This window comes from Elephas maximus, chromosome 13 (genome assembly GCF_024166365.1).
Source record: "Elephas maximus indicus isolate mEleMax1 chromosome 13, mEleMax1 primary haplotype, whole genome shotgun sequence".
In the NCBI taxonomy this organism is placed as follows: Eukaryota; Metazoa; Chordata; class Mammalia; order Proboscidea; family Elephantidae; genus Elephas; species Elephas maximus.
The window spans coordinates 74,683,639-74,696,187 of NC_064831.1; the positions used below are offsets into that span (position 1 = coordinate 74,683,639).

At 48.4% G+C, this 12,549-nt stretch overlaps 1 protein-coding gene across 3 annotated transcripts; it reads right to left on the reverse strand.

Moving 5' to 3' along the window:
* Positions 1–390: 390 nt before the first annotated feature.
* Positions 391–6,953, reverse strand: LOC126087807 (zinc finger and SCAN domain-containing protein 29-like). Of its 3 annotated transcripts, XM_049905628.1 has the most exons (7): positions 6,780–6,953; positions 5,278–5,702; positions 4,445–4,529; positions 3,384–3,457; positions 2,203–2,287; positions 1,007–1,771; positions 391–503 (listed from the first exon to the last, which is right to left on the reverse strand). In XM_049905628.1, the coding sequence occupies exons 2-7, from the start codon at positions 5,368–5,370 to the stop codon at positions 391–393; spliced, it is 1,215 nt and encodes a 404-aa protein (XP_049761585.1). In that variant the 5' UTR covers positions 5,371–5,702; positions 6,780–6,953. The 3 variants fall into 3 exon arrangements, with proteins under 3 accessions (XP_049761585.1, XP_049761586.1, XP_049761587.1); XM_049905629.1 differs by lacking the exon at positions 6,780–6,953 and having other exon boundaries at positions 4,445–4,634; positions 5,278–5,368; XM_049905630.1 differs by lacking the exon at positions 6,780–6,953 and having other exon boundaries at positions 4,445–5,112; positions 5,278–5,341.
* Between the last annotated feature and the right edge of the window lie 5,596 nt (positions 6,954–12,549).

The following is a 12,549-nucleotide window of genomic DNA, read 5'->3' on the forward strand; positions in this document are numbered from 1 at the left end:
CTCACAGGACTCTCCCACTGTTTTGAGGTGCATGGTGGGGAGGCCTTACCATTGGTAATTCCTCCTCAAAGCCTGGGAACCCAGGCTTCCGGGCTGCTCTCGGGGCTCCACTGCTGTTTCATCACCATCCCGTGTCCCATCTTCTGGCACTGCCTCCGGCTGCTTTTTAGAGTCCTCTCTAATCCACAGAAAGCCTCCTGCCATCTCTAAGGCATCAAGGGTTGTTAGCGAGGCTCCAGGGATTCATCAGGGCCTCCATCTCATCATAGAAGGCGCAGGTGTCCGGTGTGTGGGCGCTCCTGGCTTTGCGGTAGTTAGTCTGAAGGTTTTTGAACTGGTAGCAACACTGCTCCAGGGTCCACAGGAAACCACATTCCCGCAGCCACTGTGCTACAATCCTGTACACCTGGTGGTTCCGATGGCAGGTCCAGAGTTTCTCATGAATGTAGGGCTCACCAAGAATCCCCAGGAAAATTTTAGTTTCTTCCTACCCCTGTGCACACCTGGGGGAAAGGTACAGCAGTTAAGCCAAGACAGAGCTGCTGATTTTGTAAAGAAGATAGCCGAAGACCGCGCTACTCACTACCACAGCATTTAGTGATTTCCTAAGAAATAATCCAGTGGGTTTTTTCCTCTGTGACAGGACTGATCAGTATATCTAACAACAGAGACATACATATTTTTAAGCTTATAAACATTCTTAACTGTTGTAAAATATATATATAACACAGTATTTGCCAAGTCCATGTTTTCATGTGTACAATTTAGTCGACATCAATTACATTAATCAGGTGCAATCATCCTAATGATTCTTCCTTTTTCTCAATTACTCACACTAACAAAGGGCTTTCCCATTTGTATGAAAAATAATCTTTCATTATTTTTCCAAACCATCATATTATGTGCTGAATACATATGGCACCTGAAATAACTGGTTGGAATGTGGTCATCTCCAAACCCTGCTAACAGCTAGGACCCTCCCATCTTGCTCCTGATAAGGTCTTACCAGTAGGACTCCGAAACAGGGCTGAGATACCAGGGCTTCCAGATAATTCTTCAACCCCCAGTTCTTCCCCATCAGAATCTTCTGTCATGGCTCCTGAGTGCCCTTCCTCCAGAGATGAGGCTGTGAAGTCTAGGTTCGGCCCCTGCTTCCCTGACCTGCCTTCTAACACAGCCTCGGCCAGCATCACCTCCTCTTGTTCCCAGCAACCCCTCTGTAGTTCTTCATGCTTCACATCATGGTGCCTCTGCCCAAGCAGACACCCTGCCACCTCTGGGATGGGGGTGGTGGCCTGGGGGCGCATCAGAGCATCCATCTCATCATAGAAGGCACAGATGCCTGGTGTGTGGGTACTCCTGGCTTTGCAGTACTTGGTCTGGAGGTTTTTGAACCGGTAGTGGCACTGCTCCAGGATCCGCAGGAAGCCACGCTCACGTAGCCGCTCAGCCACAATCCAGTACACCTGGTGGTTCTGATGGCAAGTCTGGAGTTTCTCATGGATCCAAGACTCACTGAGAATTCCCAGAAAAATCTTGGTTTCCTCGTAACTCCAGTGCACCCCTGCCACCCTCTCATCCTCCAGGCCCTGCCACTCCAACTCGTCCCAGGCCTTGGCTCTTCTCAGGACTGGCCCCTGCCCAGGCCTGACTCTGACCCCGCCCACTGAGGAGCCTCTCACACTCTCCTCTCTGGGGCATTGAAGGTCTGAGCTCTGTGGTGTTTCTTGGCTCAGGTGGGCCCTCATGCTGGGTCTGTGGGTTGGAAAATCTTTGCAGGGAGACAAACAGAAGACATAATGGTATGATGAATCTAATCCCAGTTTATATTCCAGGAAGAGGAAAAAAAAAAAGTCTAATAAGATTCTTGGGAAGGGTCAGTGAAAATAATATTAAGAACTATGAGAAAATGACAAGGAAAAAACCCAGGCCCAAATATCTTTTAACTGTATGACCATGTCATCTATAACAAATAAAACTAAGGTATTTTTGGCTTTACTGACCCTGAAATGAACTTTCAATCTATTTTCCTTTCTGTGCTCATCTTTGGTGACTTGACCGTGGTATTGGATTGCTACATCTTTTCAAGCAGAATTGAACAAAGGAATGGATTTCAAAAATTCAATCCAAAAGTTCTGGAGTAGTGAATACCACAGAAACCTCACAACAAACTTTGACCTTAAAGGAAAAAGGCACTGTTACCTGATGAGACCCCACTGGCAGAATTCTCTGGAGTTATTTCCATGCAGTGGTTGCTCTGTCCAGGATCTGGTTGCCTCTGTGCCTCCTGGGAGACATACACAGCTATATCATCAAACGTCACCAACCTCCGCGGAAAATAAAATCCCCACTCAAAACATGCTGCCTTGGGACAAAATGTCTCTATACTGGCTGTGTCTGAGGACAGATAACTAAGCAAATTTAGAAGAAACTAAAAAGTGAGTTCCCTTTGGCTTTTAAATGCAATAAGGGTGAGCAGGGAAGTGATAAGGGAGAGAAAAGAAGAGAGAGAAGCTAACATTTACTGAACACCTATGCAGCGTGTACTGTGCTGGAAGCTTTTCATCCTTGCTCAAAGCTACACAGTATATGGCAGAACTGGGATTTGAACTCAGGTCTGTCTGATTCTGAAGCTTTTGTTTTTTTCCCACTACACAATACTTCAAGCCATGTGAGCAAGACCCAGACGCAAAAAGAAGCAACCAGTAACTTCAAGGCAAACACGCAAGTTAATATAATCTGACAATCTCAGGGTCAAGGAAAAGAATAATTTTAATAGGATCCTTCAGTGCCTCAGCTGTGGCAACGCCTTACATAGGTAAGGAGGTTTGGGCAACATTTTTCAGGCTGATGAAATCTTGGAGCCTAATCTGTAAAGTCCTCTCCGTCAGTTCACTGTACCGTGGCGGCTGTCGTGTTGCTGTGGTGCTGGAAGCTACACCCCTGGTATTTCAGATACCAGCAGGGTCATCCACAGTGCACGGGATTCATCAGAGCTTCCAGACTAAGACGGACTAGGAAAAAAGATCTAGCGACCTACTTCTGAAAATTAACAGTGAAAGCCCTATGGGTCACAACAGAATACTATCTGATACAGCCCTGGGAGATGAGTCCCCTAGGTTGGAAAGCACTCAAAATACACAGTAGCCACAACAATGGACTCAAGCATACCAACAACTGTGAAGATGCCTCAGGCCTGGGAAGCTTTTCATTACAAAGTTATCATAAGTTGGAGATGACTCAGTGGCAACTAACAGCAGCAGCAACAATCTATAGTTACTGGGCCTCCCTGCTGCATTAAACTCCTTTGGAATTTCTGACAGAGTTGACTGCAGAGGGACCCACTCAAGTAGTAACAGGTGACTTGAGCAAGAGAAAAGTACCGGGGAGCTGCTCATGGTCTCCTGGTCACTGCTTTCCTCCACAGGAAGACCTGGAGCCTGAGGATCGGAGGGGGCTGGGGGAAGAGAAAGGAACCATTAAAGTACAATGGTGTTTTTCCCGAAGCCAACTCTTCAGACATGGATTGGACTGGACAATGGGTTGGAGAGGGATGCTGGTGAGGAGTGAGCTTCTTGGATCAGGTAGACACTTCAGACTATGTTGGCATCTCCTGCCTGGAGGGGAGATGAGAGGGTGGGTGGAGGGGGTTAGAAGCTGGCAAAGTGGACACAAAAAGAGAGTGGAGGGAGAGAGCGGGCTGTTTCATTAGGGGGAGAGTAATTGGGAGTGTGTAGCAAGATGTACATGGTTTTTTGTGTGAGAAACTGACTTGATTTGTAAACTTAAAGCACAATAAAAATCATTTAAAAAAAAAAAAAGTACAATGGTTTCTGACTCCTCCTGGGGACAAGCCCAACTGAGTTCAGAAACAAAGGAGTCTTCCTTCTACTCTTAGTGTCTACTTCTTCCTGTCAAAGGAGGGTTAGCAAAAACCAAATGACACATTTCTAAGAGGAATGTTGCAGAATTTGCCTTTCATATCCACCCAGGTTATTGACTGTCACAGTGTTATGATTTTGTTTTTCAGTTTTGGTAACACATTTGAATCACCTGAATTGATCGGGGACACACTTGCCTTGAGAATTACTGCCCTTTAGCTTAACCCTATCTTGTGCCTTTCCCACCAACCAAGCTTAAAATCTGTATCCACCCCTAACCTGCTGGGACTAGTCATCTCCCACTCACATAGAGAGGTACCACAGGCTCCCCCAAGTTGTGTTACAAAACATGCAAACTAAGGTCCTTCCCTTCAGAGCTGCCTATTTAGGATCTCTCAGACAGTCAGCCTCAGTTCACATGCCATGTCTTCCAAGTGGAAGGGAGTGGGCCCTCCACCCCACTTTCAGTATCCAGAGCCAATGCAATGCTCTCATACCCTCCCTGCAGAAGGGTCCCCTCCCCACCGCCCCCCCCCCCCCCCACACACACTGCTGCTGCTTACCACTCTTGTGGAATGACTGGAGTTCTACTTTGGAGCTGTAGTGCAATTGTTCCTCTGGTTCTGGATGTGAGTTCTTCATCTTTTCCTGGACAGACACATGGATTGTCTGTGCTTGCTTCAGATGGGTATTTAGGGAACATGGTACTGATCCTGAGGGTGCATCTGAAGCACCTCCTGTCCCTGTTTAGGGCTGGAAGTGGTCAGGATTCTGTAGGAATTAAAACTTAAACATCCCAAAACACAAGAAGCAAAGAGGAAATCACTCTTATGCAAATCCCCACAGCAGCAGTAAGGAGTGTGGATATGTGGAAAACTTCAGAAAGACAGGGTCTGAACTCTGGCCTACTGCAACCTGCCCACCCAGCTCGCCTGCTGCTGCAGCTACCTGGCCTGTCAACCCTCAGGCAAAACTCAGCCAGCCAACCAATAAATCAGATATTTTGCAGTAGGACCCAAAGGCTCAATAATGTCAATAAAGACCAGTGAAGCCCTTGCTCCAGGCTAGCTGCTGCAGAAGGACAGCGGTCCTCCAAAAAGAGCCCCTGTCCCATGTGCTCCTCCTCGATCAGAGTGGTGCTCAAGCCATTGTAAGCTATTCTCTTATTTACCAGCCAGGACCAATGCTCAGAGTAGACGATGTTGTGCATCCTCTGAAGGGTCAGTCTGAACTGGAAAAGAAAGTTGTAGCCACCGGGGCCAGGGAATAAGCAAACTGCAATTTTGACACAAACTGCAAAGTACTACACATCACCCATGCTGCTGGCAATCTAAGGTGGTTCTGTCTCTCACATTCCTCTATTTTAACTACTCAGAACCAAATTCCCATATCTCACCTGCACCCTCTGTCTCCCAGGTTCTTTCTGCAAGTCTTCCACCAGGGCCACTGCTTCCTCTCCACTCTCCGGATGCTGCTGTTGAACCCACATCTGGATCTCTTGGGGCAGGACAGTCAACTCAAGAATTTGCTCCTTCGTACACTTCTCTGGTCTCAGCCACTGACGACAGAGCTTCTGGAGTTGGATGAGGGCCCCCCAGGATCCTGATGTCTCTTGAGAGCAGAAATGCCAAATGCACTGGCAGGAGGTCTCTGGTCCATAGTCATTCCTCTGAAGGGAAAATTCCTGCTCCCAGTGGGAATCTTCTTTCAGCTTCACTACTAGAAGTTCTTCTTGTACTTGAGGAGTCTGGGTTTTTTTGGTCCACAGCTACTGCCACTGTTCAGCTCAGAGAAGAACCTCACAACTGTTCCTTTACCTCACTGCAAAGCAACATTAGATAGGAGACACTAAGTGGAACTTCTCTTGAAAATTTCAGAGCCAGAGACATTAGACAGTGAACTCTAGTGAAATTCACAAGTCTTAGCCCAGCAGACTGGAAGCCTTCCTGTTCGCCCCTCTCCATGCCCTGGTATGGTAGAGTCCAGCCCTCTGTCACTGGATAGCCAGCTCCAGAAGTTTGATGGGAGGGGTCAAGGGCTGGTGATCAGGTTGGAAAGCAGAGCTTGAAGCTTTGTTTGCATAGCTAGTTACATAAGGCTGAGAAATTGCCAATTATCAACACTGAAGAATGAGGATGGGCTGACAGGGTTTATGAGGACATAAACCTCTCACTCTCCAAAGCCACTGGTCTTGAGAAGTATAGGGTTTTGCCATGTGAATGCCCAGTACAATTCTGAGACAGAGTGCAAGGTAGCAGCACCTTGGAGAGCAGCACCCAGGTGGAGCCGGGCTGTAACCTTCAAAGGTTCAGCTGCTCCCACCGCTAAACTTCCCTTGCCACTGAGTGGGTTTCAGCCTTGGGCGCCCCATTCAGGATTCCTCAGCCTCCGCATAACTCTTTTGCAAAGGGGAAGATTCACCCTGGTTAAGGTTACAGGCTTTAAGAATAAGGTTAATAAAAAACAGACTCAAACGATGTAAGAGCTGGAAGCAAAGTTAAAGAGATTCTGTGGCCCAGCTCCCTCAAAGTGGACACTATCACGACTCAGATTCCAACGGATTTAACCACGGTCACTTATCTTTGTGGCAGGAAAATGGACTGTCGCTCGGCCCTTTGACCGCGCACTGGGTAACTGGCCCGCAGAGCGCTCACACTGGAAGGCTACTCGGCCCCGCGGGCGACCTTCCCTGGAAGCCTTATGGCGTAAAAGAGGATCCTGGGGAGCGGGGCACCTCGACGGCTATAGGGCCAGGGTCGCCCCGGGCGGGCCCGATGGGTGGTGAGAGGGAGGGCGCCGCCAGCACGAGGGGCGCATCCTGCGCCGGGGTCTGCTCGCGGGGACCTGGAACGCGGGCCCAAAGCGGCCAGACCCTGGGGTTCGGCCGGCCACGCCCACCTGGTGAGGGCGGCCCCGACCGAGCTGAGAACCGTCCCCGTTAGGCCAGGCGCTGCGGCTGCGGGAGGTGCGGCCCCTCGGCACCTTCTCGGCGGCCTCGAAATGTCCCCACACGACGCCCAAACCCCGAGTCCAAAGCCCCACGTCCCGGCACTCGGTCATACACTGGACACCGGAAGCGGAAACTCGATGCCTAGAGGGAGTAGGTCTCCTCGGGAACTACATTACCCAAAAGCCTCCGCCAGGGCACGCGGACTGACAGCAGCCTAAACCAATAAAAAGTGAGAATGTTTGGCGCAAGTTTCGGACAAATCATCGATGAGGGGTGGGGTCCTCCTACACGCTGAATTCGGAGGTCCGGAGTCAGAACTAGAGCTGAGCGAGGTACGGAGGTTTTGGGTCCTGCCTAACTTCGCCTATTCCTGCAGGAATTGCGGGGGAGGGCGACAGGTGGAGGTTTCTAGCCCTACTTGGCCCTGAGAGCACTGAGCCGAGGGTCCTTTGCAAAGCGTTTTCCCTGACGGTCGAGGGCAGGTATTTAATCCCTGTTGAAAAACCAAACGCGTTGCTGTGGAGACCATTTTGACTCACCATGTGTTAGAGTCACCTTCCTCCACAAGGTTTTCTTGGCTGCACTCTTTACAGAAGCAGATCGCCAGGCCTTCCTTTTGCGACACCGCCAACCTTTAGGTTAGTAGCGGTTAACCCATTGCGCCGCCCACGGACTTTATTGTACAGGTGAATACATCGAGGCACTTGAGCCCAAGGTCTGTTAGTGTGGAATTGGGACTCCAGATTTTCTGCCACTCAACAAAGTACTCTTCTGGCATGGTTGCCAACTGTGGTAATGGCTCACGATCCTTCACGCACTCCACCCTCCCCCGCCAACACACACACACACACACACACTTCATGCACGCGTAAAAAAACCATACTTATTGCCAACCAACTCATATAGGACAGACTAGAACTGCCCCGTAGGGTTTACAAGGAGCGGCTGGTGGATTGGAACAGCCGACCTTTTGGTCAGCAGCCAAGCTCTTAGCTACTGCGCCACCAGGGCTCCACTGCTTGTGCAGTCCTGGATAATTGAGAATGAATACCATTGACACTCATTCGTTCATCCGTCCATCGTGGGGAGCCCTGGTGGCGCAGTGGTTAAGAGCTTGGCTGCTAACCAAAAGGTGGCAGTTCGAATCCACCAGCCACTCCTCGGAAATCCTATGGGGCAACTCTACGCTGTCCTATAGGATCACCATGAGTTGGAATCGACTGACAGCAACGGTTTTTTTAATCCATCATGGAACATCTACTCTGGGCCAAGCACTGGGCCAGAAGTGCCCTGTGGTGGCAGAAAAAAATAAAAACTCCTCCTGGTGGAGGCAGTCGAGCAGGAGGGTTGCATTTTTTAAAATGGTGCAATGAACAACTCAGATAACTCCAATGCAGTGTGATAAAGTGCTACATGGAGGTAAGTTCAAAATAAATGCCTCGAAAAAAGACTGGAGAGGGGGTGAAAGTGCCCAGGAGGGAAGAAGATGTGCCTCAGGGAAAGAGGAACAGAAATTACACTTTGTTGAGCATCCACTTTACACATTTTATTTGGTTGGGTTCAAAGGTCCGTCCTTCAATGGAGACGGGTGAAGCTGTGATTCCCCCACAGGAAGGGCAGCCTGTGGTTGGGGGAAGGGAGGACAGGGTGCAGAAGAGGCTCTCCAGAGAGTCCTTCATCCATTGTGAGGCCATGAGATTCCCTCAGCCGCTCTGACCTTAGGAACACAAATCCAGAGAAGGCTAATTCAGAAACTCAGGCCAGCACTCTTTGCTTGCACACATATCATTGACTTTTTGATCATTTCCTGGAGTACAGAAATTCCACAGAGCTGCCTCAGGAACAGTTTAAAAACCACTAACCCATGTCAATATGCCATTCCCCTAACTCAGGGAATTTGGAATTTGTCCGGAAGCAAAATCAAGCATGGAAAGGGTAGCCCCAAACACAACTCATATTTCCTTCACCATCATCCCCACATCCAGTGCTTAAAGGAGAAGTCTTGCATGTTTCCCCGTGACCAGCCTCCTCAAAAGCAAGGGGCCCCCCAGTGTTCTGTCTACATAGGTGAGATGTTTTCCCAGTTGCAGCCTCCTGGCACCTCAGCCAATGGTTAGGCCTCAGAAACAACCCAGACAGGTTCATTGTTTGGTGAAAACAGGTTCCATTTAGGTCAGAAATGGCAATATTGCCAAGGAGAATAGGATTTCAATGTTCACTGCCATACGGGGAGGGATTTACCTCTTCCGAGCAGCCTTCAAGAGTGAGAAAGGCAAGTATCATTTATTTTGCAGATGAGAAAAATGAGGCCTCTGGAAGTTAAGTGATTTGCCCTAGTCACACTGCAAGTCCTGTTTGGCTCCCAATACTCTACCCAGTACCCCACAAACTTCAGGACAGAGACAAGCAGTAGCTAATAACTCTGAAGGGGCAGCACCATATGGAACAATTGAAAGGGACAGAGGGCAGTTGGTTTTTAGATCATTGATATATTTAGAAAACCATCGTACCAAGGTGTTTGTAGGCAGTATGGAGACAAAGATTTCGAGAGATATAAGCTTTTCCTCTTAGAAATCAACTAACTACACCTAGTCATTATAAGTGGAGACCAAGGCCCACTGGACCATCCATTTAACCAGTGATACTTATTTATCTGCAGAAAAGGGGCATGTTCAGCAGGGAAACCTGGAATAAAGAGTGTGAAAAAGACTCTCTTGAGGCTGAAGGCAGTGCTCGTGGTCAGGAAGGGAAGCGGGACCTGGGAACCATGGCATTTCAGTCACCAAGGGGATCCAGGGCTGGTGTCTGCCTGTCACTAACGACCCCTTTTTCATTCCATGCCATATCAACCACCCTCTGATCAGAAATCCACACTTCAGTCACTTGAGACCAGAAACAGGGGTGCTCTGAATAGGTAACTTGGGATGGGAGATCCCCCATTGTAAATGAATAATAATCAGGGTTCTGGATACTATTAGTCTCTTGAAAATTTAGTTAACAGGAGCCTGTCACTCAGGGTCTGGTCATCTCTGGGTGAAATGAGGAAATCCAGCCTGTATGCCAGAAAGTCTAGGGACCAGAACTCAGCTGTGGTAATTTGTCAAGATGTGCCTCACCACCCTCCCACCTCAGCCTCCTGGCAGGCGGTCCCTGCCTTCAGATGCCAACAATGTAAACAAGACAGCAGAGATGCTGCGCCTGCCAGGCAGGGTCTGTGAGCTGTGTTTCAACCAGAGCAAGATTATCCTCCTCCCAGCAGCAGCTTTCCCACAGCTGTGGCGGGCCTGTGAATAGATGGAAAATTTTCAGAGTTGGGACTCGAAGGAGTGAGCAGGAGGGAAGGGGGAACCAGGGCAGGTGGGGCCCTGGAGCCACAGCCTATGCTCAGATGCCAGAGGCTTGAGCTCAGTTCCATCAACAACAGGATGGAAACCCAAAGGGAATTCACCACTGGCCCTCCCTCTCCGCCCAAGCTCTGAAATCTCCTGTCTCAAAACCTCGCTGTCACCCAGCCAATTCTACTTCCTCTTCCCCTATGGCCTTGGGCTATTTTATCAAGTCAAGAGGGTAAAAAAAAAAAAAAGGAAAGATTGACTTTCTGCCCAGAGATTTGAAATAGCCAAATAGGGCCAAGCAGTAGGAAAGTATGAACAGCCTTTTTATTGGAAAATCTCTAGGGCTGTCTGGGAGAGACAGTGGGTACGACCACCCCAGCAGATGGGTCCCCTCCCTGGTGATGAGATAGGGTCCCCATCTGGGATGAAGGGCTGGAAAGGGCCATCACTGGTCACATACAAGAAAGGACCAATTACAGTTGCGGATGGTCCAATATATTGTTTTTTATTTTACGGTTTTGTTGTTTTCTCGGTTTGTTCCTGTAAGGTGTTTCTTGTGTATCTAGTAATGCAGCGGAGTCAACTATCTTCAGGTGCAGAGTGGTTAAGTGACAAGTGTTGGGCAAGGTACTTCTCCACTTCCTCAGTTGCACAGTGAAGATACTTACCTACATCACAGGGTTGTTATACATGTAAAGAGTTTTATAGTTTATAGTACATAGTAACTGCTCTGTCAATTTTGTCATTCAAAGTTATTGTGGCTTCTTGTAAATTATAAATGTGACCCAAAGGGAAGTAAATGCTATGAAAGAATGAGAAAGTCTCATTATGACCTGCTCTGAATTGTAAAATCTCTAATAGAAAGTCAGGGCGTGTGGTTAGTGGCACAGGTGTGCCTAGAACCACGTCTGTCCAGGTCTCTTTGGCTCCCAATACTCCATCTACTACCCTGCAAACTTCAGGACAGGACCAGGAGAGAGACAAGGTACTGACTGGGAGGGGGCATGAGGGGGGCCTCTGGGATGCTGTTGTTTCTTGATCTGAGTGCTGGTTACACAGGTGTGTTTAGTTTGTAAAAATGTAATGAGCTGTATTTTTGTGCACTTATCTATGTGTCTGTTATATTTCAATAAAAAGTTTAAACCAAGGGGAACTATCGCAGGATATAGTTATATGGATACACTGGGATTAAACAGTAAGAGTAGATGCAGTCTCTGCAGTTTTACCACTCGTCCGGGAAGAAAAGAACTAGACTGTGTACTGTAGACTCAGCTACGACAAAGAGGATGCATGGTTTTCCACTGGCTTTTGGTGATCTGTGACATTTCAAAAATAGAGGTTGTTTCATAGGGTTGGTTGGTTTTTATGTCTTCAGCTGTGTCTTCATTCACCAATTCCAATAAATTGTAACTTAGGTGAGTAAACACAGAGAGGGCATTCAAGTTAACGCTAACTTAAATTCAAAGGAAAATGTATGAAATCTCATCCATTTTCCAGGTCAGAGTTTTGGGCTCCAACTGCCTCTTGCATTTATCTTCAAAAAGTGATACAGAATATCTGCATATGAACTAAGAATAAACATTTTTCCTTTTGTTATATGATTAAGGAGAAAAGAAATACTGCTTTAACAGATGTTAACATGTCATCTCTTTCTTAGGGACTCAAAGGAGAAACCAATCGGCAATTATTTACTGAGTTCCTGTCACATGCCAGCACTGAGCTGGGTGCTGGAGATAGTTTGGAACTTCAGTGTGAATGTACTGTTTTGTAATTAAACAGAAAAAAATAGAAGAGAGGGAGGGTGGTGATCAAGTAAAGGAAGACAGACATGTAACGAGTCAACACAATGGAGTCCCAGGTATTGGGGGTACAAGGGAGGCAGGGTCCTGTCTGCCAGAGAAGTACAGGAAAGACTCCATGGAGGAGATAGTGCCCAGGTTGAGTCCTAAGAGATGGACAGGTGTGCTCCTGGTAGGCAAGAGAGGACTCAGCATTCCAGAAAAGGGAGCAGAGTGAGCAGAGGCACTGAGGTGTGGCCCAGCTGGGCATTCTCAGGGGCCTGCCAAGGGCAGGGCTGGTCAGAGGAATAGAGATGGTGGTGAGGGCAAGGCAAGAAATGAGCGTGAGGAGCTTCCACAGAGGCCCCATCAGGAAGGCCTCATCTTCCCTCCTAAGGGACATGGCCTTTTTTCAGGTGATGGGGAGCCCTAGAGAGTTTAAGCTAGGTAGGGACAGGCTCAGTTCTGTGTGGACAAACACTCACTCTGACTGTAGCAGGAGGGTGGAGCAGAGGGGCAGAGCTGGAGGGAGCTGGGCAACCAGTAAAGGGGCTACTCCACTTGTCAGGCAAGGGTCTGCACTATGCTGGGGCTTTGGGGCTGGG

What these genes read in the sequence shown, in the direction of transcription:
- LOC126087807 (XM_049905628.1), bottom strand. Translation starts at nt 5,370, where the DNA reads ATGTGGGTTCAACAGCAGCATCCGGAGAGTGGAGAGGAAGCAGTGGCC. An exon ending in AGACCATGAGCAGCTCCCCG is followed by an intron (nt 2,288 to 3,383) that starts GTACTTTTCTCT and finishes TATGTCTCCCAG; the next exon opens with GAGGCACAGAGGCAACCAGA. An exon ending in TGCCAGTGGGGTCTCATCAG is followed by an intron (nt 1,772 to 2,202) that starts GTAACAGTGCCT and finishes CTCCCTGCAAAG; the next exon opens with ATTTTCCAACCCACAGACCC.